The sequence below is a fragment of the Lampris incognitus genome, chromosome 3 (assembly GCF_029633865.1).
Source record: "Lampris incognitus isolate fLamInc1 chromosome 3, fLamInc1.hap2, whole genome shotgun sequence".
Classification (NCBI taxonomy): Eukaryota; Metazoa; Chordata; class Actinopteri; order Lampriformes; family Lampridae; genus Lampris; species Lampris incognitus.
The window spans coordinates 58216034-58242589 of NC_079213.1; the positions used below are offsets into that span (position 1 = coordinate 58216034).

The 26556-nt window shown below is 49.3% G+C and overlaps 1 protein-coding gene across 12 annotated transcripts in view; it reads left to right on the top strand.

Moving 5' to 3' along the window:
* The window catches only part of nfic (nuclear factor I/C), a 408020-nt gene that overhangs the window by 70298 nt on the left and 311166 nt on the right, over positions 1–26556 (top strand). For 7 of the 12 annotated variants that reach the window (XM_056275685.1, XM_056275684.1, XM_056275693.1 and 4 more), the window contains 2 exons: positions 13866–14036; positions 17421–17597. In XM_056275685.1, coding sequence (XP_056131660.1) covers positions 13866–14036; positions 17421–17597 — 348 coding nt within the window. Of the gene's footprint in view, positions 1–1634; positions 1768–2019; positions 2073–2616; positions 2854–13865; positions 14037–17420; positions 17598–26556 lie in introns of those variants that run through there. The other 5 variants (XM_056275686.1, XM_056275689.1, XM_056275688.1 and 2 more) reach the window with 4 other exon arrangements.

Sequence of the window (26556 nt, forward strand, 5' to 3'; positions counted from 1 at the left end):
ATAAAATTTACTGATATACCCTTTTTTTAGCAGGATTAATTTGAAGAATGTGGTCCAATTAGGTCTTCGGAGGCAGAACTGGGAAACGATTAACTTTAGATCGAGTAAAATCACGAATCTGCAAATGTCTAAAAAAGTGACTTCAAGGTAAATTAAACTTCTCAGACAGCTGATCGAAAGACGCAAAAACATCAACAATAAACAGGTCCTTCAGGCTAGGCTCCATCAGAAATAGAGGGGATACATCAAAGACTCTTTTCTTTCGTAATTGGGGTACCAATAATGAAATCTTTACATTTTAAATCCTGTCATATGACTGGGTTATCAGTAAATTTTGATATTGGGTCGGCCCAAGGGAGTGATGAGCAGAGACGTGAGTCCAAAGCTCCACGAGAGACAGATGACATCTCAAAGGCTAAACAATACTGCTTTCACACTGGCCAAAAAACCCCTGCTAACCTTGGCCTCCAGGGCCCTGAATCACCCTACTCAGTGGGTGAACGGGAGGCACTGGCTTGCGTCCGGGCGTGTGAACGATGGCATCTTTACCTGTACGGACATCAGTTCACGCTCCGGACCGACCACCAAGCACTCACCACACTGCTGTCGGCCTCAGGCTCAGGCCACAAGCCCTTGTGGCTACACAGGTGGGCTGACCGCCTCAGACAGTATAACTACATGCTGAAGTTCACTCCGGGGAGGGATAACGTGGTAGCAGACCTCCTCTCCCGCTCTACTGATGCGCCTACTCCGACTTTTCCACCGGATGACGGTGAAGCAGAGTTCATACAAATGTTGTACATGCCCCTCCAGCCAGTCATCGCATTGGGTGAGCTCAAACAGGCATCGGAATGGGACCCTATATTAGCAAAATGATGGCCAGTGCCTGCCGAACTGGCACCTTATGCTAGAATCAAACACGAGCTCCCCTGCTGGGAAGATGTCTGTGTCTCTCGGGGGCTTTGGACTGTGGTCCCGAGTGGCCTGTGTGCGCGTGTTTTAGCCATGGCGCACGGGGGTTACTTGGGCATAGTGAAGCTCAAACAGCGATGCAGAGACTTGTTGTGGTGACCAGGCATTGACCATGATATTGAAGTGCTGGTCAGGGATTGCGTTGCATGCCTCCTCAGTGGCAAAACTGGACCGCCAGCCACACCGCCCTTACAACCTTTAGCATGGCCAGCCCAACCCTGGGACCATGTCCACTTGGACATGGGCGAGGAGTCCCTCATCATCAGCGGTTCTTGGTGGTGATGTACGACCTCCATTCAAAATGGCCGGAGTTTGTTCTGGTGGGAACAGTCCCCACTAGGGCCATTATCGATGTCCTTGACAGCTTGTTTGCAAGATGAGGTCTAAAGCAAAACTGGCCGTGGCTAGGCGCCAGAGGGAGATGAAACAATGCTGGGTGTCTGACTGGGTGCGAACATGTCGGCCCCAGCGAGTTAATAAAATGAGCACATTCTGGTCTCAGCCCTTGCAAGTCACACACAAACTGGGGGCTGCCACATTCAAACTGAGTGATGGTTCACATTGGCACGCCAGTTGTCTCAGGAAAGTTCCCGCACCTCCTCCAGTTTGTCTCCTCCACATTCCACTACAGCAACCGGGTGGTCTGAGCCATCGCCAGTACAGCCCACACCCGACCTTCCACCTGAGCCTCAGGAGCCAGAACCAGAACCGTTCGTCAAGGCTGAGGGTCGGTCTACACGGATACAGACTCATCCTGACCACCTTAAGGACTTTGAAACCTCTTTCCATACCTAGGTCTGTTCCTCTCAGGTGTGTTAGCTTCTGGTTGAATTATGGTAACTAAGCACTGTTCACATCTTTGTGTTAAGAGATTTATAAAGGAGGGGGACATTGTTGTGTATGTGAATACTGTGTTTGGGGTTTTACGACAGTTGACAGCCTTATGGGAATGTGCGTTGTGAAGTAAATAATTTTTATGTTGCATCGAACTACTGTGTGGACTCCAGTTTTGTTGAATATAACACGTGAATATAACACGTTTCTTAGGCCGGGCGACGGGGAAGTGGCTTACGTTCTACCAAGTTCCAGGATTTCACCCTGTAAGGCATTAATCCGTTGTATTTTACATTTTCGTGCGTATGTAGCATGGTTAAAAACGTCATAACCTAAAAATGTTATCTAATTACACAAAGTATCAGCACATTATTAACATTATTATTATTATTTTCATTGCCAACATTGTTATTTTATTTTATTATATCATCAGGAAACGCTTATAGTAGCCCCTCCTTGTTGTGACACCATTTCCTGTTAGTAGCCCTTCCCTGTTGTGACGCCATTTCCTGTTAGTAGCTATAAAATGTATGTCCCCCCCCTCCCTTCTGCGTCCTTCCCGCTTTGGACATGTGGGAAGAGGTATGTGTTCATTTTGTCTGCTCCTGTAATGTATTTTATCCATTCCTAATGTGTCTTATGTCTAATGTGGGTCCCAATTCTTGCGTAGGCTACAGCAGGAGCTGATCTGGCGTTTTCTGAAACCTGTCCTGTTTTGTTTATATGCGACAGGTATGTTTTATTTCTTTTTGTAAAAAAAATTGTGTTGCTAGCTACGCGCTCTTTCCCGCTTTGGACATGTAGAAAGAGGCTACAGCAGGAGCTGATCTGACGTTTTCTGAAACCTGTCCTGTTTTGTTTATATGCGACAGAATACAGATCCCATGCATGAGAGAAGTTGTCCTGTCTTTCCTACACAACGCAATGAGAAAGTACACCGGTGACACTTGGTGCAGTATGACCCGTCCGATCCGTCGTCGCCGATGAGAAAGCGTCGCCACCTGCTGCAGCCGCCGTCTTCTCTCAGCCCACCCCGCTCCATTCATGGTATCAGGGTTAGCCTGCTATGCTAATAGTGCCACAGATGTTAGCCGGCTAGCTAAGCTCCGTGTTGAATGGTGTCGACTGTGTGCGGGGGAGGGGAGATCGTGTTGGGAGGAATGTTTTTCTGTCGAGGTCTTTTTCTCTCTTTGCCGCAAATTGTGCTGGCTTGAGCTGTGTATGTTTATTTATGGGTGAAAGAGAATTCGTTTTGTTTTAGGTAAACTATTTCCTGTGATCTTGTTAGGGTATTTGAAACCATAGGCTAGATGTTTTGATGCTGTGAATTTGTTTGCTTTTGTTTCATTTTGTTTGTTTATGCACTGTTATAGCCTAATTGAGACATGTCTTGCAGAGATATTTTCAATACACCTGTTAGCTCTTTCTCTGATGGGCATGATGTTACTGATGGTGTGGGAAGGGGACAGTCCACTAGTGTGGGTAGAGGGCCGTTAGTATTGCCGGTTCGGTAAGGGAGAGCTAGGTTTAGGTCCGTGTGTCCTGTTGTGGGCGGCCTTGATCAGGGGAATGATGAGTCACTGTTTAGTGTGTCGCGTCCCTCTGCCAGTTCAACACCTGTCGTACACGCCCCCCACCTGTCTCAGCAGACTTCCCCCCCCCCCCCAAGTTGTTGTTACTACTGAAACACCGGGCAGTGTTATTACTGATTTAGCTAAGCAGATTAGTGACAATATTGCTGCTAGCTTCCATGCCATGCACCTGGCCAGCAGCCCCCAGACTCAGTCCCAGCCTCTAGACAACCAGAATGTAACTATTGATCCCACACAACTTAAAGTCAGAGTCTAAGCTCCCTCCCCTTTTTAAAGGTGACAAGTCTGAGACATTTTCCATTCATGAGTGGGAGGATATGATGAGGAGCTACATGAGCAGGATGGCCTGCGGCTCAGATGCTGAGAGGTCTGACCTGATAATGAGCAGGCTGAGTGGTAAAGCTAGAGATGTGGTGAAAGTGTCACTCCGTAGTCGTCCTGGAGTCAGTCCAGCTGAGCTTCCTACCACAATATTTGATATCCTCAAATGCAATTTCAGCAAGCTCACATACTCCAGGATGCCTATGAAGGACTTCTATGGGACTGTGCCGCGCGTCTCAGAGAGTGCAATGGATTATTGGATCTGACTGAACAAAGCCATCGATGTTGCTGATGAGAGCCTCCGCAGGCGAGACAAGAGCGTTGAGGATCCGAGTGCTGAGGTAGTCATTATGTTTATCACTCATTGCCCTGACCCCAGACTGGCAGTGTATTTCCAGTTCAAGCCCGTGGAGCAGTGGACAGCAGCTGAAGTCCAAGAGAGGTTGGATGGTCATGTGAGGAGTCTGAAGAGCACAGCTGCCCATCCCCAACACGCAAACGTCTGTCTGCACGCATGAATGGATGGTGCCAGCCCCTCACTGTGGCACACAGCACCAGCCTGTCGTGATAACATCTCCACTGGTTTCATCTGCACCTGTCACTGCATATACTCTTGTTCCCGGTCAGTCTCAACAACCCCCTGTGTTGGCCGCTCAGTCTCCTCCTGTGCCCACTGTGCCTGTTACTGATGCGAACGTTCAGCAGGTTACCGCCCTGTTTGACAAGGTCCTGTCTCTGTGTACGGCAACGCCAGCTACCTCGGGCCAGGCTCCCACCCAGTCCCAGAACTACTCTCACCGGTCCCAGATCCAACCCTGCTGGTCCGGAGGCTATTCCAACATGCCAGAACGCACTCACGCTCAGTCCAGTTCCCCATGCTCAGTGTGTGGTGACAGTAGTCACACGACCTATTCACACTGCAGGTTTCACAGACTTTGTCTCCACTGTCATCAGCCTGGGCACTTTATGAATGTATGCCCCACGGGCCCCCTGCCCCCCAGTTATGCCAGCACTGTCTCCCGCTGCAGATTTAAACTAGAGCGCCCGTGTGATGAGAGGGGTAGCTGGGGCAATAGTGATTTAACCCTCGGTAAAGAAGAAGACTTGCATTCACTTTATGTACAGACCTGTAGTGCATCACCTGGAGATGAGATAGTCATACTGACAGGCTCTCAGAGAGTAGAGCAGAGTAGTGAGTTGTTTTATGCTCCTGTTAAGATTGATGACAAAGTTGTGTTGAAAGGTATGCTAGATTCGGGCAGTATGTCATGTACCCTCAGTGAAGCTGCAGAGAGTGAGCTTAGAGATTCTGGGGCTCTACCCTGTCCCCAGCCAGCGCCACCCAATGTTGTCCTTGTTGGTTATGGTGGTGGTATGACTAGACAAGTGCATTTATGAGTTGGAGATCGTTGTTTATGGTTTTAAATTCACTGTTCCATCATTTGTTGTTCCGAACCAAAAGGATGAGTTTATTGTAGGGAGCAATGTTCTCAGACCTATCATTCAGAAAATGAAGGGGGATGACATGTACTGGCAGCTTATCTCCTCAAGCAACACTGACCCTGGTTGTGAGCAGTTTCTCTAGCTGCTGAGCTGTATTACCCGGTGGTCAGGCCCGGAGGTGCCAGATGTTGTGGGTACTGTGCGACTGAGAGAGGCTGTCACACTCCTTCCCCAGCGCGAGTATGTGGTGTGGGTGAAGCTGCCCAGTGGGTCTCCTATCTCACCTGGGAGCACCGTGATGGTGGAGCCGACTGCTGCACGTTCGACGCCCAGAAACATCCTGGTGGGACGAGTTGTGACACCCATGTGGGGGGACCGCTGGGTGCCTATCCAAGTATTGAACCCGACACCTAAACCCATAACACTGTGCCGGAACGCCAAGATAGCTGATGTTTTCCCCTGCCTGGCTGTGGAAGATTTGCCTATCACTCAGGGGATGTGCAGATCAGGTATCGACGCCTCTGACTCACCTAGTTTGCCTCCACAGTCAGCTGGAGACCCGGTGCAGCTGCTGAAGGATTGTGGCTTGAGAGACATTGATGTTGATGGCTGTGAGGTAACTGAGAGTTGTAGGAGGAAGTTGGCTGAACTTGTGCTCTCTTACCAGGATGTCTTCTCCAGGGATAAGCTGGATTGTGGAGAAGCGAAGGGGTTCGTCCACCGCATCCATCTCTCTGATGACCGCCCCTTCCGCCTCCCTTACCGCCGTGTCCCCCCCCCCCCCGGCCACTATCAACAGCTGAGAGAGGTGCTGTCAGACATGGAGATGAAAGGCATCATCAGTAAATCGATCAGTGAGTATGCCTTCCCCCTCGTGATGGTCTGGAAAAAGAACGGAGACCTGAGGATCTGCACCGACTTTCGATGTCTCAATGCCAAGACTGTCAAAGACGCTCACCCGTTGCCCCATCAGGCAGACTGTCTCGCTGCCCTGGGAGGAAACGCCCTATTCAGCACCATGGACCTGACTTCAGGGTTCTACAACATCCCGCTCCATGAGTCTGACAGGAAGTTCACAGCCTTCACAACATCCCCTGGCCTGTATGAATATAATCGGCTCCCCCAAGGTCTGTGCAACAGTCCGGCATCTTTCATGCGTGTGATGCTTAGCATTTTCGGTGACCTCAACTTCTCCAGCCTCCTCTGTTACCTGGATGACCTGCTGGTGTTTGCTCCGTCGGAGGAAGAGGCACTGGGGCGGCTAGAGGTCGTCTTTACCAGACTCAGAGCCAGTAACCTGAAGCTCTCACAGAAGAAGTGTAACTTTTTGAGGAAGTCTGTGAGATTCCTAGGTCATGTGGTTGATGTCAGTGGAGTCTCTGTTGACCAGGAAAAGGTCACTGTCATCTCCAGGTTCCAGAAAGATGATCTGATGGCTGCACCCCCTCCCAGAAGAAGATTAGGTCTTTTCTTGGCATGGCGCTGTACTATCAGCATTTTATCCCTGGTTGTTCGAAGATGGCAAAGCCTCTCTTTGCTTTGACTGGAGGACAGAAGCGCAAGCTGGAGGGCTCTAGAGGCTGCAGGAGAGCGGGAACATTCCGCATACTGACTCCCCAGGACTGGGATACGGCTTTTGAGGCCCTGAAGTCTACACTGCTTCACTCTGTCGTTCTGGCCCATCCAGATTTCAACAGGCCGTTCATCCTCTCTACTGATGCCTTTCTGCATGGTATGGGTGCAGTGTTGTTCCAGGTCCCTGCCAGCGAAGACAAAGCCCGACCCATCGCATTTGCCAGTAAAGCCCTCAGTCGCAGCCAAGCGAAGTATCCTGCTCACAGACTCGAGTTCCTCACTTTGAAATGGGCCGTGTGTGACAAGTTCAGCCACTGGCTCAAGGGCCACAAGTTCACCGTCTGGTCTGACAACAACTCACTCACATACATCATGACGAAGCCGAGGTTGGATGCGTGTGAGCAGCGCTGGGTCTCTAAACTGTCCCCATACTCATTTGAGATCAAACATGTCCCGGGCAGACTGAATGTGGTAGCTGATGCTCTCAGCAGGACTCCCTTTGTCAAACCTCTGAGCCAGCGTCTCCTGTCAGAACCCTACTCAGAGTTGCTGGAACAAGTGTGCAGCATCGACGACAGTTGTGTGCAAGATGCATTCCATGTGACCTGTCTGGCTCAGTCTGCCGAGGACCACTGTCTGTGTGCTACTGGTGGCGTGTCATTGTCCGAAGAGGATGTGTCATCTCTCCTCTCCTCCTGTGGGGATTGGGAGTCCGGCCCGACGCAGAGGGCTGCTTCCTTGGTTGGTCACCTTGGTGGGCTAGCTCCTCCTGGCCAAGATGTGTTCTTCTCACTCTCATCCGCAGACCTGCAGAGCCAACAGAGACAGGATCCTACCATCGGGAGAGTCCTGCACTTCATTGAGAGGAAGCAGAGACCTTCGAGGCGTGAGCGGGATAAGGAGAGTATGATGGTGTTAAAGATTCTGAAGCAATGGGAGAAACTTACCATGTTGGATGGAACCCTGTACAGTCTCAAAGGACCAAGTGACCAAACACAGGAGGTTCCACTTCGTTCTTCCAGACTCCTTGAAATCGCAGGCCTTGGGTGGTGTTCACGACCTGGCTGGTCACCAGGGTCAGCTTTGTACATTGTCGCTGGTCCGTCAGCACTTTTTCTGGTACGATATGGAGAGGGATGTGCGAAGCTATGTCAGGAACTGTCCCAGATGCGTGCTCAGCAAGACTCCAGAGCCGGCAGCAAGGGCCCCACTGGAGAGCATTACAACTTCGGCTCCACTGGAACTTGTGTGTATCGACTTTTGGTCTGCTGAAGATAACAACAACATGTCTGTGGATGTTCTCATCATAACTGACCATTTTAACAAGTTAGCACATGCCTTCCCCTGTCGAGACCATACTGCGAAGCGGGTGGCCAAGAAGCTGTGGGAAAACTTTTTTTGTGTCTATGGTTTCCCGCAGCACCTTCATTCTGACCAGGGGGGCTAATTTTGAATGTGAGCTGATTGCTGAGCTTCTGGAGTTGTCAGGCATTGGGAAGTCCCGAACCTCCCCATACCATCCCATGGGGAATGGGGGCACTGAACGTTTCAATCGTATTTTAGGTAGCATGTTGCGTTCCCTCCTGCCGAAGTCAAAGCACAAGTGGCCTCAGATGGTCCAAAACATGACCTTTGCCTACAACTGCACGCAGCACGAGATGACTGGCTTTGCCCCATTCTATTTGATGTTTGGGAGGGTTCCGCGCCTGCCAATCGATCTGTTCTTCAAGAACGTCCTGCGTGACGAGTTGGTCTGCGACTACAATGAATATGTGAAGTTTCTGGCAGCCGATCTCCAGTCTGCCATGTTGCTGTCCCAGAAGAACTCGTCTGTGGAGCGAAAACATCAGTCAGACCAGTACAACAAAAGAATTAAGGGCTTACCTCTTTTTGTCGGTGACCGGGTCCTAGTGGCGAACAGAGGCGGAAGAGGCAAGCAGAAACTAGTCAACAAGTGGGAGCCAGATGTTCACACTGTTGTTGCTTCCAAGCCACAGTTCCACATCTACAGGATCAGGGACCGCAATGGTCGTGTGAGGGTTGTCCACAGGAACCTCCTCCTATCAGTCAACTTCCTCCCTCTCGACAACACACTGGTTATGGAAGGTGATCTTGTTCAGGGTGTTGACACAGTGTCCCATGACCCCTCTACGCTGCACATGCCTGATCCTGAAGTGGCAGTGATCCTTAGTCCGGCTGAACGGGAGGCCCGGTTCAAGGTGGGTCAATGCCTCTACTGCAGCTAGAAGGGACATCTGATCAGCGGTTGCCCCACTCGGCCAAAAGACTAGGCTCGCTGGGACCCCGGGAGATCCTAGTGAGCCGCCTTTCCTGTTCCCGCCGTCCTGCCCCACCGAACCATCTGGTTAGCGTTACCCTGGCCTGGGCTGACCAGCGGCTCACGGTGGGTGCACTCCTTGACTCGGGAACTGATGAGTGTTTCCTTGACTCAGAGTTTGCTGCCCAGATTAACATCCCGCTAGAGATGCTGGAGAAGCCCATGGAGGCCTTCGCGCTGGACGAGCGCTGCCTGGCCAGCGTCACCCAACGCACCCACCCTGTCTCTCTCACCATAGCAGGGAACCATGTGGAGAGACTTCGGTTCTTCATCATCCAGTCCCTGTGATCCTAGGGTGGCCCTGGTTCGTGCAGCACGAGCCACACATCGCCTGGGCCTCCGGTACCATCGTGGAGTGGAGCTCCTCCTGTCATGCCCAATGTCTCCCGGCCCGTCCCCCCGACGTGCCCCTCCTCCTGACCTCTCCTCTGTTCCCCCTGAGTACCATGATCAAGGTGAGGTTTTCAGCAAGACCCGGGCCCAATCTCTTCCTCCTCATCGGCCGTATGACTGTGCTATCGATCTCCGCTCTGGGGCGCCCCTTCCCAGCAGTCGTCTGTACAGTCTGACCATCCCCGAAAAGGCTACGATGGAGAAGTACATCTCCGAGTCCTTGGCAGCGGGGCTCATTCGGCCCTCGTCCTCCCAGGTGGCAGCTGGATTCTTTTTCGTAAAGAAGAAGGATGGGGGCCTCTGACCCTGCGTTGACTAACGCCAACTCAATGAGATAACCATCAAAAACAAGTATCCCCTCATGAGTTCCACCCTTGAGCCCCTCACCCAGGCTACTGTCTTCACTAAGCTGGACCTCCGGTGTGCCTATCATCTGGTCCGGATCCGGAAGGGGGATGAGTGGAAGAAAGCCTTTAAGACGCCCCGGGGTCATTATGAGCTTAAGTTTGCAAGTTTGTGCCGTAACCTCCTCGCTGAAGTTGTTACTCTTCCCTCCCTGTGCAGTCTCTCCGAGTTTATTTCTGCCCTTGGATTTACTGTTTTCTCTGTGGAGTTTTCCCTGTGGAATTATCCTGCCGCGTTCCCAGTTTGGATTACCAGTAAGTTTGTTTGGACTTTCTCTGTTTGTTGTGCATTACCTGCAAAGTGGATTACTGGACTCTTTTCGTTGCCGTGCATGTTTTCTCGTTGGACCGTAGAGGGACCTGTTGTTTCGTTTTCAAGTTAAGGGACAACTTCGGTTTTTTGGACTTCCTGTTTTCTAAGTTGCTCCTTGTCCTCCTGTGTTGGCCGTTGTATGATCTATTAGTAAAGTACGCCAGTTTTGGTTAACTCTATCTCTGCCTGGTGTCGTTCGCTTGGGGTCTTCCACAAACCCTAACAGTTACGCCATAGAAGTTTAGAAATGTATTAATAATAGAACCTTTAGGAGGGGCAGGTTTTGATGAGCTACAATCAAGAGTGGTGAACAGGACACAGTTAAAGTCCCCACCAAGGATAAGACTGTATCAGGTAAGTGGGATAAAAAATCCATACAGAATTGCGCATCATCCCAATTTGGGGCATATGTGTGGGCTAGAATAACCAGACTATTATACATCTGACCAGTGACAATCATGTAAGAACTCCTTGAATCTGCATCAACCTTTGAGACCGAAAACGAGATATTTTTGTTAATCGTTTTATTGGCCCCTCTGAATTTGAATTGAAATTTTGAGTGGAACAACTGGCCTACCCAACTACAGCGAAGCCGAACTTGGTCTTGGTCACGAAGGTGTGTTTCCTGTAAAAATGCGATCTGCGTGTTGAGGTGTTTACGATGAGTCGGAACCTTTTTTTTTACAGGCCGGTTGAGGCCTTTCACGTCCCAGCTGGTGCGGTTGACTGACTTACTCAAACCCACTCCCTGGTCCAGATGTTAGTGACAGTGTATGTCACTGCAGGGGATAATGAACATCTATTAACAAACTTGGAGAAAGGGATACACTCAGTACGCAAATGAAAGGGGACATGCTTACCGTCTGTAGACCAGCAAAGGAACAATAGACCGCCAAGATGATGAAAAAGCAAAAAAGGGGGCGTCCGGGTAGCGTAGCAGTCTATTCTGTTGCCTACCAACATGGGGATCGCCGGTTCGAACCCCCGTGTTACCCCCGACCAAGCCGGAGGTAACACGGTCATGGTCGGTCCTGGTCATTGCACTAGTGCGTCCTCTAACTTAGCATAACAAGACCGGCTAATAACACACCGGCTGGCTGAATACCATACTAGCAATGTTAAACTAAATACAATAATAATCAAGTAAAAACATTTCCATGTCGACATAACAATCACCCTTTGTTTACCCAAAAGTAATGCTAGTGGTAAAGGAAAAGTCCAGCATTTGTTTTGGTGCTCATGTAATGTTGGCGTTGGCAGTCAGAGCTAGTCCATAGTCTGTCAGCTAGCATAGTTAGTTGTTAGCCCGGGAAGCTAACATCAATAATATTGTATTGTAGTGGATTTGGGGGGGGCAGCCCGGGAATCACCGCAGCCGGGACGCGAACCCGGGTCTCCCGCACCACGGTCGACAACGCTCGACTGAAGGGTCCAACCCGTTAGCCAAGGGCTAGTGAGCCTATTTATCCGTGATCGTTACACTCCCCCCTCCTCCCCTCCGAACATGCCAGCTCCCTCACGCCTCTGGGCGCACGCGCTTCCCATGGCCGGACGATCTCACCTATCCAAAATCAGGGGGCAGCCCTGGAACCGCCACAGCCGGGACACGAACCCCCGTCTCCCGCATCATGGGCGACTACGTTAACCAGTCGACTAAGGGGTCCAACCTGTTAGCCCAGGGCTTGCGAAGACTCTATTCATCCGTGATCTTTACAGTACTTTACCGTATGTGGTCAATAACATCGAGGCAACATGAGCTTGTGGTGATACACAGTCGAGGGTAGCTCCACCAGGGGCTGCTGCTCCTTTAAGGCAGATGTTCAGCGTGCTAACGTAGGCACTGCTTAGAGTTTCCGGGGCGGAGCCATGTTTGCAGCAGCCTAGCGGTTGGTTAGTTGGTTGACAGGAGAGATTGTGCTGTATCGGTGTTGTTTTGTGTGGCGAGTAAACGGGATTGACTCGACTCGATCTCTCCGTCTCATCATTCCTGCACCCCCACAAGCTGACTAGGTGACCAGGATACCACGCCGGATAAAGGATGTCGCTTCTTTGTGAGTGCTGAACATGGACTGGTTGCCACTGTGTGTAGTCCTTCGCTGTGCAGGGAAAAGCAGGCCATATTTTACCCCCTGGTGATCTCAGAGTAGTTTCTTTGCCTTTTCTTAGCGACAGCAGCGGTGTAGTCCAGGAATAGTAGAAATCTTTGGCCATTGTAGAGAAGTGGAGCCTTTGTCTTGCACATTGCATAATGTCCTCATGGACACTAAAATACTGTACACGAACCATGAAGGGACGCGGCCTCTCTCCAGATTGGGGACGCGGCAGCAGGGAACGGTGTGCTCTGTCAAGCAAGGTCTTTCTCTTGGTTGCTAAGCATCTTTGAGCAGCCCAGCAATGACGTCAGTTGGACGTGGTCCCTCCACCCCTTCATGTAGACCATCCATCTATTATCCAAACCGCTCATCCTGCTCTCAGCGTTCTCACATTGTTCCTGTTTAGTGGCTGTGAATGTTCTCATTCATCCAGGTCATGGCTATCCAAAGGAACTGAATCGAGTGCAACTGGACTTGGTATATACCCGTGAAGACGTTTCGCCTCTCATCCAAGAGGCTTCCTCAGTTCGTGCCTTTCTGAGGAAGCCTCTTGGATGAGAGGCGAAACGTCTTCACGGATATACTATACCAAGTCCAGTTGCACTCGATTCAATTCCTTTGGATACAGCTGTTTAGTGAGAAATTGTAGTTTGCACTCCAGCGATGTAGTCTCATCCGACCTGTGATTTGCCCCCTTTTCCACCTCTGTGACGTGGCTAGACAGAGCCCCAGCTTCGGATCTCACTGGCCGTTGCCAGTGTCTGTTTTAGCGTCGGCGGAAGCACAAATGTCCTCTTTCAGTGACGCTGTCTCAGACGTTGTGTCAGCTCTAAGGGATTCAGCAGCACTGAGAGCAGCATTGTCAGAGGCCTCTGGTGGAGTTAGCTTGGTCGGTGTTAGCCATTGTGTTAGCACCCTTAACACATGTAGAAGGCACAGCGCGTAGTTATAATGTAGTACTCCAAAAGACAGTAGAAAAAAAAACCATATACTGCCAGAACGATTATTTGTTCACAACTGAAAAAATGGGCGATGTAGATACAAAAGTACCGTTGTTTTATTGAATCAATTAACAATTTGCAACTGGATTCCCCAATCCTCTGTGAATACTATACATGGACATTTTAACTCTGGTTAATGGTCATAATAATTTGCATATGAAACTGATCATTGTTTTCGTCGTAATGCCACTGTATTGTTTATAAGGGTGGGGACACCTGCAGTCACTGTATTGTTTATAAGGGTGGGGACACCTGCAGTCACTGTATTGTTTATAAGGGTGGGGTACCTGCAGTCACTGTATTGTTTATAAGGGTGGGGATACCTGCAGTCACTGTATTGTTTATAAGGGTGGGGGACACCTGCAGTCACTGTATTGTTTATAAGGGTGGGGGTACCTGCAGTCAGGTGAGACTGAAGAGGTCACTTAGATGATGGTGAAACGTATCTGTCAGTAAACGTCGTGTCCAGATGAACTGAGTCACTTTTCCGTGGTTGTCTTACTTGGATTATTGAGCACGTGTTAAGACATCTCTGTCTATCTTTCTACTTCTCTTACTAACTTACTCAATCTGGTCCACCACTTAGGATGAGTTCCATCCGTTCATCGAGGCCCTGCTGCCCCAGGTGCGTGCCTTTGCCTACACTTGGTTTAACCTCCAGGCCAGAAAAAGGAAATACTTCAAAAAATATGAGAAGAGGATGACAAAAGAAGAAGAGAGTGCTGTCAAAGATGAACTGCTGGGGGAGAAGGCGGAGGTAAGACAGACACATAGGAGCTGTAAAAACTGACCTACATGGGGACTTCCATGTTCATTACAGCTACCCATGTAGAAATGTCTTTGCCATTCCATGTACTGTCTCATATACAGTGCTGCTTGAAAGTATGTGAACCCCTTGAGCAGTTTAGATTTTTCTGTTGTTTTACCATGATTTTCTTATTCTATCATCACCAGTTTTTATGTATGAAATGTCAGATATATGTTTATCAGTTGCATGTACTTGTTTAGTGGGACTTGTTTAAGTAGCCCAAAAACTACATGGAATTAGTGTATGTGCAAAAGTAAGTGGACCCCCAGCTGCATTGGTTAAGTCAAGCAGGTAACAGACTCGGGTGAAACACATTTGGGTGCTTAATTAATCATTTAAGCAGACCAATGAAATGAGATATCCTTGGGAAAGGGTTTGGCCTGCGCTAATTAAAAGAGAGAGGAAACCAACCAAACCACTGTGGTCCCATACAAATCAACAATGCCGAGAGCAAAGGAGATATCTGAGGACATGAAGAAGAGGGTAGTGATAGCCCATCAGTCTGGGGAGGGATATAAGACCATCTCCAAAAGATTCCAGCTCCATCCATCCACTGTAAGACAAATAATTTACAAATGGATGGCCGTCAACATGACAGCAACTCTGCCTAGAAGTGGACGCCCATCAAAACTATCACCCAGAAGCACCAGAAAAATAATAAATCAGGTAAAGGCCAACCCACACATCACCTCTAGAGAGTTGCAGACCTCTCTGGTAGCATCTGGGACAAATGTGCATGCGTCTACAATCAGACGAAAATTGAATAGCCATGACATTCATGGGAGGGTTGCTAGAAGGAAGCCTCTGCTCTCAAAAAAGAACAAAGCTGCCCATTTCAACTTTGCCAGAGAGCACTTGGACAAACCAGAGACCTTCTGGAAGTCCATTCTCTGGACAGACGAGTCCAAAATAGAATTATTTGGTCACAATCAAAACCAACATGTTTGGAGAAAAGCCAACACTGCATATGAAGAAAAGAACCTCCTCCCAACAGTGAAGCATGGTGGTGGAAATGTGAAGGTCTGGGGCTGCTTTTCTGCTTCTGGACCTGGACGACTCCATATTATCCAAGGAACCATGAATTCTCCAGCATATCAACAAATTCTTGACCAGAATCTCCTGCCATCAGTCAGGGAGTTGAAGCTGGGACGAAAATGGATTATGCAACAAGACAATTACCCAAAGCATTCCAGCAAAATTACAAAGGAATGGCTTCAGAGAAAGAGGATTCGTACTCTGGATTGGCCCAGTCAAAGTCTGGATCTTAATCCAATTGAAATGTTGTGGCGAGACCTGAAGAAGTTTGTACATACCAGATGTCCCTCCGACCTCTCTCAACTGGCTGAGTTCTGCAAGGAGGAGTGGGCAAAAATCCCCATAAGCAGATGCGAGAGACTGGTTAGTGGTTACAGAAGATGTTTGGTTGAAGTAATGGCTGCAAAAGGTGGAGCCACAAGCTACTAATACAAGGGTTCACATACTTTTGCACATGTTAAATTTTCAGTTTTTGTGAAATAAACCACCTTTGTTGAATTAAATAATGAAAATCTATCACTTTTTGTGTGTGTGTCCATTATTTGGAAGGTGTGCTTTACAAATTGGGATTTGGATGTATGTGTAATAAGCTTATTTTAATGTTTTTTACAAAAACAGTGACCATGTCTGGAGGGTTCACAAACTTTCAAGCAGCACTATAGAAATGGTACATGTCTGTGGAGTGCTGCACACACAAAAGAGGAACATGGAAACAAGACATACATTTTGATTTTGTGTCTTTGTTGGCCTCAGCAGCAACTATGTTAAAACAAATGACATCAGTGCCAAAAATGTATTTCTGCATATTGCTTACTGTTCTGATCCTCTTCTTGCTGTCTACACAACACTTCAGCTTGTTGACCAGTGAAGTGATGTGTTTTTTTAAACTGTGTACTGGCTAGCTGAAGATCACTGCTGATACTGAGGCTTTAACAGGTACATCTTCTCTGCAGTTCCCTGGTGATATTTGTAAACTAAGACGCAGATGTTTTGTCTTTATAGAGACTTCAACAAACTCTGAGCACTGCTATTTAATATTCTGAAATCCTTTCATTGAATTTTCACTTATACCAAACATAAACCTGTGTACAAATACAACATCACACCACCGTAATACTAATACACAGAAACGTATAATGATAACGATAAAATAAGAAAAAATGAAATTAATAATTGTATTAGGTATTTAAATAGGGAATGTGCCGATGTCTCCAAACCATACAACATAAATATTTATTTCTGTTGTGTACTCCTCCTAAACAGCCATGCCTTGAATAATAACAAGACAAAAGAGAAATTTTCATTAACCACAAGTATAACCACTGCTTGTTAGAAGAACAAATAAATACTTAATAAAAAAATAGATATAATAATAATTACAGATAGATACTTGAAGAATAACAAAGAAAAGAGCTGAGATCCCGTTGAGAGACACGTGTGAATGTGATGTCAGCTCTCTGGCTTTCTCGTTGATCAGCAGCCTTGAACGCTGTTGTGGAGAATACAGCAATATCAGGCAGCCTGGATCGCAAGAGAAAGTTATTATAGTATAAAGGCACAACTTACAACTGTGATTCAATTACGTTAGTGTTTCCTTTATTTTATGCATCGCCTGTATATAAAAAAATTACTGTGTATGAAGTATCCAGAAGATCTCATATTGTTTGAAATCCAGTAAATTAAATGCATATAAGCAAAGAATTGTGGGAGTTGACACTGCTCAATAAAGGCCTAACGTTAGCATGGAATATTATTTTTTTTTTCTCTTCTTTTTAAAAAAAATTATTTCTGATTTTTTTCCCCCCCCTTTTCTCCCAATTTAGTGGCCAATCGATCCCTATTTTTAATTCAAACACCCACCCTTGTACTGCATGCATTCGCCAACTGCATCTCTCCGGTGGGCAGTCTCGAAGGAGACGCCTCGCCACTTCTGGGACAAGGCGACTCCAGGCCGAACCACTGCTCCCTCCGACACACACAGAGACGCATTCATGTGACAAACACAAGCCGACTCCGCCCCCTTCCCGAAGACAGCGCTGCCAATCATTGCTGCTTCATCGAGTCCGGCCATAGTCGGATCTGACGAGACCGGGGCGCGAACCCCGGTCCCCAGTGGGCAATGGAATATTATTTTCTATTTGCTGTAACAAAGTTACAGTTGTGTATTCAGATCAGCGTGCTCATATTAAACTCTTAATTATCATGATGTGGTCATGAAGGTGAGGTAGTAAAAGAACCACCACTGTTAAAAGGTCATTGATTTATTTATTTTCTCTTCACTTTTTATTATAATTTCAGGTAAAACAGAAATGGGCCAGTCGTCTGTTGGCCAAACTAAGAAAGGACATCCGACCTGAATGCAGAGAAGACTTTGTTTTGTCCGTCACAGGGAAGAAGTCGGCATGCTGTGTCATATCAAATCCTGACCAGAAAGGCAAAATGAGACGCATTGACTGCCTACGACAGGCTGACAAGGTACACTGATGGATCTTACTGGCCCCCTCTAGATGTTTGGTCAAACAAGTTTCTTGGTTTGAGAATTACCCTGTCTGTTGTCCACACATTGTGTATGCTGCCCTGGTCTTAAGGATCATTCATCACCCACCTTCATTAAACCTTTAAATTAAAGCAACTTCATGTAATTTTAAGTCCCAAATCTATTTTGCACAAAGAAAAAACCTGTCATTCATCACAAACTGTTTGACTATCTGGGTTTTCCCTCTTCGCAGTGCAGAAAGACTGCATTTAATCAGTGGACACCACTCGTTTTTATAGGGTCACATGACCCAGGCATGTCTTAGGGTCACAGATGACCCAGACATGTCTTATGGTCAAACATGACCCTAAGAAAATCTTAGTACCCTAGTGGTGTACAGCTTTCATGGAAATATAAACAAAAACAATTTGTTTCCCTTTTTCTAATGTCGGGGTCACTCTAGGAAAAGTCATCACATCTAATGTTGGGGTCACTGTAGAAAAGGTCATCACATCTAATATTGGGGTCACTCTAGGAAAAGTCATCACATCTAATGTCGGGGTCACTCTAGGAAAAGTCATCACATCTAATGTTGGGGTCACTCTAATAAAAGTCATCACATTTCAGGTTGAAAAAAGATCATTTAGAGTCTTTTCTCTGCTGTTGAACACTGTTATGGGTCATTTTGACCCGGAGGACAGCAGACGGGTCGATGTCTTCCTCATGGGTAGTCCAAATCAATCTTGATTTGAGCAAGTTATGATTATTAGATACAATAGAGAAGGTTTGTTAAAAATACAGCTGTCATGGGAATTATTTAATTCCACTCTGACAATAAATGAGTGAGACAAAAATCTCTTACAGTATTGTCAGTCTTTAATATGAACAGACACACAAAGCATAGATGCTGAAGTGTCTACTGATCAGTACAGTCTCTCTTATAGGGCAGTTGGTTGTTCTCCTCCCTATCTCATATTTTCCAGCTCACCAAGGCCATTTCTCCATCTACTGTGTACAGACTTACTAGACTCAGTGAGTTTCTCATACATTCCTCTGCTATCAACCAACAGTTAACAATAGGCCTTTATTTGTTCACATGGAGAATACACTTTGTAACACTACCCGTGTTCTGCTACATGTGAACTTTAAGCTGCTATCTATGCAATAGAGACTAAAATTAAACATGGTTTCTTCCAGGTCAAAATGACCCATAACAGTGTTTAAAAGTAGAGAAGACTCTTTTTTTCAACCTGAAATTTGATTACTTTTCCTAGAGGGACCCCAACATTAGATGTGATGACTTTTCCCTAGAGGGACCCCAACATTAGATGTGATGACTTTTCCTAGAGTGACCCTGACTTTAGATGTGATGACTTTCCCTAGAGTGACCCTAACATTGGAAACATGTGATGACTTTTTCTAGAGTAACCCCAACATTAGATGTGATGAATTGTCATGTGTGACCCTATAAAAACGAGTGGTGTCCACTGATTAAATTCAGTCTTTCTGCAGTGTGAAGAGGGAAACCCACATAGTCACACAGTTTGTGATGACTGACAGGTTGTTTCTTCGTGCAAAATAGATTTGGGGTTTAAAATTAAATTAAGTTGCTTTAATTTAGAGGTTTAATGAAGGCGGGTCATGAATGACCCTTAAGACCAGGGCAGTACACACAATGTGTGGACAACACAAGGGTAAGCAAACATCATATATTATTATATGACAGACAAATTGCCTTCACATTCCCCCCTACTTTTTGTTTGATTTCTTTGAGTTGGTGGGGGGTCTAGGCTGGGAGCCATGCCAAACCTCCAGGTTACCTCACTATGTTCTGTCTTCTCTATCTGTGTTTTAGTTTTTAATGCTTATTCTCTTTCATTCTGTAGAGTTCGGTGGGTTTGTGAACTATTTTATTTCCCTATTGGTTTAATGTATGTATGTTGTAGTTTGAATGTTTTTTTTCCAGTAGAAGAGAAAATAATTCAATTCAATTTATTGTCATTAAAGACAATGTGCAAGCACATGTTAAAAATGAAATGAGGGCTGTGGCTTCATCAAACGGTGCAAGACAAACACAGCAAATACAGTATAAGATATACACACATTAAGACCAAACACAGTATAAGATATACACACATGAAGACCAAAAGCAAAAAATAAGTTAAAAAAGAGCTGGAGTACAAAATATTTAAAAATATCTACAGACATTCAGTGGGTGGCCAGGTTCAGGAGGGCAGCAGCTTGTGGAAAGAAGCTGTTTTTCAGCCTGGTAGTGCGGGCTCTGAGGCTCCTGTAGCGCCTCCCAGAGCGCAGGGGGGAGAACAGTCCATGGTTGGGGTGGGTGGGATCTCTGCTGATACTGAGACCCCTTCAAAGGCAGCGTTTGTGATAAATGTCTGTTATGGCTGGGAGCTGGGTACCGGTGATATGCTGAGCCGCCTTGACGATCCGCTGCAGAGCTTTCTGGTCTACTGAGGTGCAGTTGCCGTACCACACTGAGATGCAGGATGGTCAGGATGCTCTCTATGGTGCAGTGGTAGAAGTTGGTGAGAATTTTAGGGGATAGACGGGCGCTCCTCAGCCTCCTCAGGAAATGCAGGCGTTGTTGGGACTTTTTCACAAGGGCCTGGGTGTTTAATGTCCAGGAAAGGTCCTCGCTGATGTGGACTCCAAGGAATTTAAAGCTGGAAACACGCTCCACTTCCACCCCATTGATGTGTATGGGGGATTGGCTGCAGCAAACAGGAGGGCACAATTCTAATGCGGTAGCATCTTCGCTACATTACCCACTCCAGCGTGTCGCCTGTCCTCAGCCGACAACAAAGTCCCTATAGCGAAGGGGAAGCCGTCTCCGCCGTCGCGGGGGCAGGGGTCCCTGTTCCCCACTGTACGTCCGGTTGGTAGGGCCTGTGCCGTCCCGGGTGGGCTAAACTGATCTGCAGGTTCTTCAGCCAAGGAGCGGTAAGTTGCCAAACGGTCCCAGTGCAGAAGTACCACCCGCCCCCGGACACACAGTTCCACCTGGTACACAACATCCGAAAGCTGTTCCAACACCTCACAGGGCCCCATCCACTGGCTGGCGAGCTTGGGGGAGACTCCTCTCTTCCGAGTGGGGTTGAAGACCCACACCTTCGCTCCCGGGATGAAGGAGCGGCCCTGACAACGAGCGTCATACGCCCGCTTTTGTTTCGCACCTGCCTTTTCCTGATGCTGCCGGGCAAACTCATGTGCCTCAGCCAGACATTGTTGGAGGTCCCGCAGGTACTCGAAGCCGGATATCATGGGAAGGTCAGTGCCAGGGGGCGTGCCAAAGGCTAAGTCCACAGGGGTCCGCAGTTCTCTCTCGAACATGAGCGCGGCCAGTGTACACCCAGTACTTTCTTGTACTGCCGACCGGTACGCCCACAGGACCAAGGGTAGATGACAGTCCCAGTCTCGCTGGTGCCGTGAGGTGACAACAGCGAGTTGTGTTGTGAGCGTACGATTGAACGTCTCCACCAGTCCGTCGCTCTGGGGGTGGAGGAGCGTTGTCCTGGTCTTCTTCACCCCCATGCGTTGACACACCTCAGTGAACACCTGTGCCTCGAAGTTCTGCCCCTGACCGCTGTGTATTTCTTCGGGCGCACCGAACTGACAGAACATCTCACACACCAGCCGCTCGGCTGTAGTGGCAGCGCTCTGGTCTGGGACCGCATATGCCTCAGGCCATTTGGTAAAGTAATCCATGGCCACAAGGACGTAGCAGTTTCTGATGTCTGTGGTGGGAAATGGGCCAAGGAGGTCCACACCGACCCGCTCCATGGGGCCCCCCACCTGGTATTTTTGTAGAGGGGCATGGGTGCGTCTGGTTGGTCTTTTCTTGGTGGTGCAGGCATCACAACAGTGCACAGAAAATTCAGTGTCGTGCCTGCATCCAGCCCAGTAGAACCGTTGACACAGTTTGTTCAACATCCTGGCCACCCCGTAGTGACCCGCCCCCACCGAGCCGTTGGCCGCCCGTAGCACTCGTTGGCGCCAGTCCTTGGGCACCAGTAACTGCCACACACTTCTTCCCCGGCCCGGCGCTTGCCAGACCTGGTACAACAGTCCATCACGCCAGGCCAAGGTGGCCCACTGGGAAAAGTAGGCCTTGGTCTCCACCGACATGGCAGAGACAGCTTGCCAGTGGGGGTGTGCCTTGGCGTTGACCCACTGTCCCACCCTGGCCAGGGTGGGATCACTATCCTGCACTGCTTGCCCCTCCTGCTTGTCCATTGTCATCAGCCACGCCTCCTCTGGCTCAACCTGCTGCGCGGTGGACACTTGGAGGGTTGCTCTGTCTCACTCCTCTTGGCGCTCACAGTGTCTGCAGTCCTTGCAGGGACGACGGGAGAGGGCATCTGCATTGCTCTGCAGGCTCTGCTCGGTGCTGGGTCTCGAAATCGTAGCTCTGCAGCTCCTCAATCCACCTAGCCACCTGGCCTTCGGGCTCCTTAAAGCTGAGCAGCCAGATCAGGGCCGCATGATCCGTCCGCAGGAGAAAGGCCTGGCCATAGAGATGGGGGCGAAAATGATCGAATGCCGGGACCACCGCCAGGAGTTCGCGTCGTGTAACGCAGTAATTGCGTTCGGGGCGGCTCAAGACATGACTGTAGTAGGCCACCACTCTCTCTCCTCCAGCAACCTCCTGAGACAGGACGGCCCCCAGCCCCACATTGCTGGCGTCTGTGTCCACGATGAAGCAGCACTTAGGATCAGGAAAGGCCAGGACGGGTGCAGTGATCAAGGCGGTGCGGAGCCGGGCAAAGGCGGCTGCACAGTTGTCATCCCAGTTGAACTCCCGTCCCTTCTCGGTGAGACGATGTTGGGGGCTGGCAATGGAGGCAAAGTTGTGGACAAAACGTCGGGAGTAGGAGACAAGCCCCGTGAAGCTGATTACCTCGCTGACGTTTCGCGGAACTGGCCATTTCTCGACCGCCTCCACCTTAGTAGGATCAGGGGCCACGCCCTCTGCCCCCACCACATGGCCCAAAAACTTGGTCTCACGTCGAAGGAGGTTGCATTTCTTGGGGCGCAGGCCCGCCCCCCGAATAGCTTGGAAGACCTGACGGAGGTTCACTGGTGTAACATTTATTATGGGCCCTGGTGCAAGCAACCCTCGTAGACCCCCCCCCCCCCCGTCTCTCTCTCTCACTCGCTCACACACACACACACCACCACCACCATAGGTGGGTTTGGTAAGTAATTTTAGTAATTTATTTGTATAGCACCCATCACAGATATACAATCACAAAGTGCTTCACAGCATAAAATATAACAAATAAAACAGAAACATCAAAGTAACAGACAAAGTTTACACAGATTAGTTATTGTAAAGGTCGGTACGTCAAAGATTGGCTACACTTCAGAACCACGGAGAGTGGACGCACCACGGACAGAGTTCGGAAACCTAAACAGACGGTCTCTAAATCAAATCAGTCGACAAGGCAATGAAACAAGTCAACAAAGCAACTAGGCTGTAATATAGCTAATAGCCTGGTCATTCGGCAGTAACAGGGGAGCACACATCAGACTCAAAACCTGGTAGATTGCATGGTTTGGCACGCACGCAGCACACATTGCAGCTTTCCTTTTTTTCCTTGCTCTCCTTCCTCTTTTTACATCCACTTCCATGTGTGTAACTCATGCTTGCTTGCTTGGTTTTATTTTTCTAACGTTACGTAGGTAGGCTAGATAGGTAAATGATATTGCGCGCGCTAAACAAGCTATCATCACATGCTCAAAACAGACACGCAACATTGGACTAGGCCAATGCATGTAGAAATGTTGACAGCCCCCCCCTAGCGACGGGCCTTGGTGCCACTGCATCGGCTGCACCACCTATATTTATGCCAGTGCGGAGGTTCTCTTGGGCTAGCTCGAAGTCAGCGGTATGAACCAGAAGGTCGTCAAGGTAAACCACGCACCGGTTGCGAGGAATGTGAGCCAGCACCCTCTCCATTAGTCTCTCGAATGTGGCGGGGGCATTGCAGAGACCAAAGGACATCACACGAAACTGCCAGAGTCCCTTGCCGATGGTGAAGGCAGTCTTTGTCTGGTGCCAGATTCTGGTGCCTCCACCGGCTTCTGGTGCCAGCTCCACCTGCCAGTAACCACTTCGTAGGTCAAGTGAGCTGAACCACTGTGACCCTGCGATGTGGTCCAGAGCGTCGTCAATGCAAGGCAAGGGGTAGGAGTCCTTACAAGTTGCATTGTTCAGCTGACGAAAGTCCAAACAGAACCTCCAGGTGTCATCCTTCTTTTTGACCAGGATGTCAGGGGCTGCCTAAGGGCTGTTGGATGGCTCTAGCACCCCGGCCACAGCCATCTCTAGAATCATCTGCTCTGCAGCTTCACGCTTGGTAAGCGCTAACCGGTAGGGTCGCAGTCTAATGGGCGGGGTTGTGCCAGTGTCGATTTTGTGCTGCACCAGGTTGGTCTGGGTGCACTCCTCTTCGCGTGGAGCGAAAATCTCAGTGAACTGTTGGAGCAGGTCTCTCAGCTGTTGGCTATGCTGAGGGTCCAGCCCTTCACTGCTCCGCTGATACAGATCCTGGATGGCGGCAACAGTGTCCGGTGAGGGTGTCTGAGGAATGGCAGCCTCGATGGGGGTCGTCGTCATTGTTGGTGGGCCGGGCAGTGTCGTCATCACCTCGGGAGGCAGTGGTGGTGACAGTGGGGGTGGGGACGGCGGTGGCGTGGTGACAAGTGGAGTTGGCTGGATGTGGATACGTCCCACCTTCCTCTCTGGACGGCGCCAGAGGGCCAGGGTCTCTGTGCCGAGGTGAATGGCATTACTCGACACATTGACCAGAGCCCCCCAGCGAGTCAGCAAGTCCAGCCCAATGATGCAGGGGTCTTGTATTTCAGCCAACCAAAACTCGTGGATGGCTGCAGCTTTCCCTGCCTGCGCCTGCAGTGCTCTCTTCCCCAGCATGCCGGTTAGTTCCGCGGTCACAGTTCTGATTTTACAGGTGATGGGCCTCCACTCTGTTTCTGGCAGCACCCCTGGACGCAGAATGGAGATGATGGACCCTGTGTTTACCAGGGCCCAGCAGCGGTGTCCATCAATGGAGCAGCAAAGGTAGAGGCCGTGTGCGTGGCCCACTCTTCCGATCTGGAGAGAGTTCTCAATGGGGAATATGGTCGGTTGGCTGGGTGGCAGTCTCCCTGCCACCCCACTCTAGTTTTCCGACTAGGGAGCGCTTACGGTGTCGTGGGGCAGGGCAGTCACATGCCCTGTGCCCCACTTCTCCACAGTGGTAGCATGGATCATTAGGCGTCCAGGGTCTGAAGGGTGGTTGGCGTCGGCCTGGTTGCTTTCGGCATGGTGACAGACGAGCCTGGCAGACGACCCCTTTCTCCGTCATCTTCGTGAACCTCAGCCTGACGCACTCGGGGTCTTGGTTGGTTGTGTGGGGCCATCACAGCCTCCACCCTCTCTAACTCTTCCAACGCAGTCTTGAAGGTCGTAGGTGCAGTGATGCGGAGGTGCTCCTTCAACCTCTGTGGGGTGAGCCCCTGGATGAAGGCACTCAGGGCTAACTCTTCACGAGCTGCTGGATCAAAGGTGGGGTAGCCACAATGTGCAAAGAAGCGCACGTCTGCTCTGCATAGGTTCCCAGGGTCTCGCCCTCTTCGCGGCGCCGGCGGGCCAGTCGGTCTCGCAGGCTGTCAGCAGAGACCCGTTGACCAAAACGTCGTTCTAAAGCAGCGGCCAGTGTCTCGTAATCTTGCTGTTCTGGTGGCATAAGGTCGAGCAATACCTGCAGCGCATTGCCTTCGAGCGCCAGGGCAACATGAGCAGCAGTGTCTTGGGTGCTCAAATGGTTGTGCCTACTTGAGCTAGGTATGGCTCCAGGGCCGTGATGCCAGCATACCGTGGGAGCTTGAAGATCCTTGGGGATGGCAGCATCACATTAGCAGGGGGTGCTGGGGTTGTAGTGACGTTGGTCAGCGAAGTGGTGACGGTGACCGGTGATGTAATGGCGGCGGCCGGCGGCGGAATGGAGGTGGTTGGTAATGGATGGGCAGCGACCGGCGATGAGACCGCGGTGGCCGGCGATGAGACGGCAGCGGCCGGCGGACATGCGGTCGGGGATGAAATCAGGGTGGGCCGCGACCTCTCGGCGGCGGTCGCCACCTCCGAGTCGCTGAGCCGGCCGGCCGTGCCGGGCCCCGCAGAACGGGGTGCGCTGGCCCCACCGGCCCTTTCTCGGGCCGTGCCGGGCCCCGCAGGACGGGGTGCGCTGGCCCCACCGGCCCTTTCTCCGCGGGGCATGTTCTTCCGAACGTCGGTGTTCTTCTCCCGGAGAAGTTCTGTTTCAAGACGCCCAATGAAGTCCTCAATCTCGCGGAGCTCCTCGTCGAATTTTCTTCTTCATGTTGCCATCCTCGGTTTGTGGGTATTAGCTGCGATCCCACCTCTGACAGCAGTGTGGTGAACGTAGAAGTAGAGATAAAGGTAATCTTCAGTCTCCTTGATTGAACTCACGCAGAGACGGGAACTTAAAAGAAATGTGAAACAATACATGGTGGTCATCTATCCGAACAACAATGTTGATCATGGTTTCAGTACCAAAGTTACACAACAGAACTACAATTACACCACACTAAATAGTAATCATTTAAACACATACAACCACATAAAACACTTGCAAAACGTTTAATAACATAACTGACAAGCTGAACGCAGTGCCTGATGGGTAAAACAGGGGGGCACAATTCTAACGGGGTAGCCTCTTCGCTACAATACTAACATACCGACAGTGCATCCAAAAGCATGAAATGTATGTAGCGAATAGCGATATCGTGAACAAAACGTCTCGAGGCTTTATCAGGTTTTCTGTTGACTACTGCACTTCCTCTATTGTCGATGTGGTGCTGGTGACGTCATTAGTGAACAGAGATTCTTAAAGAGACGGTACACATTAACTAATA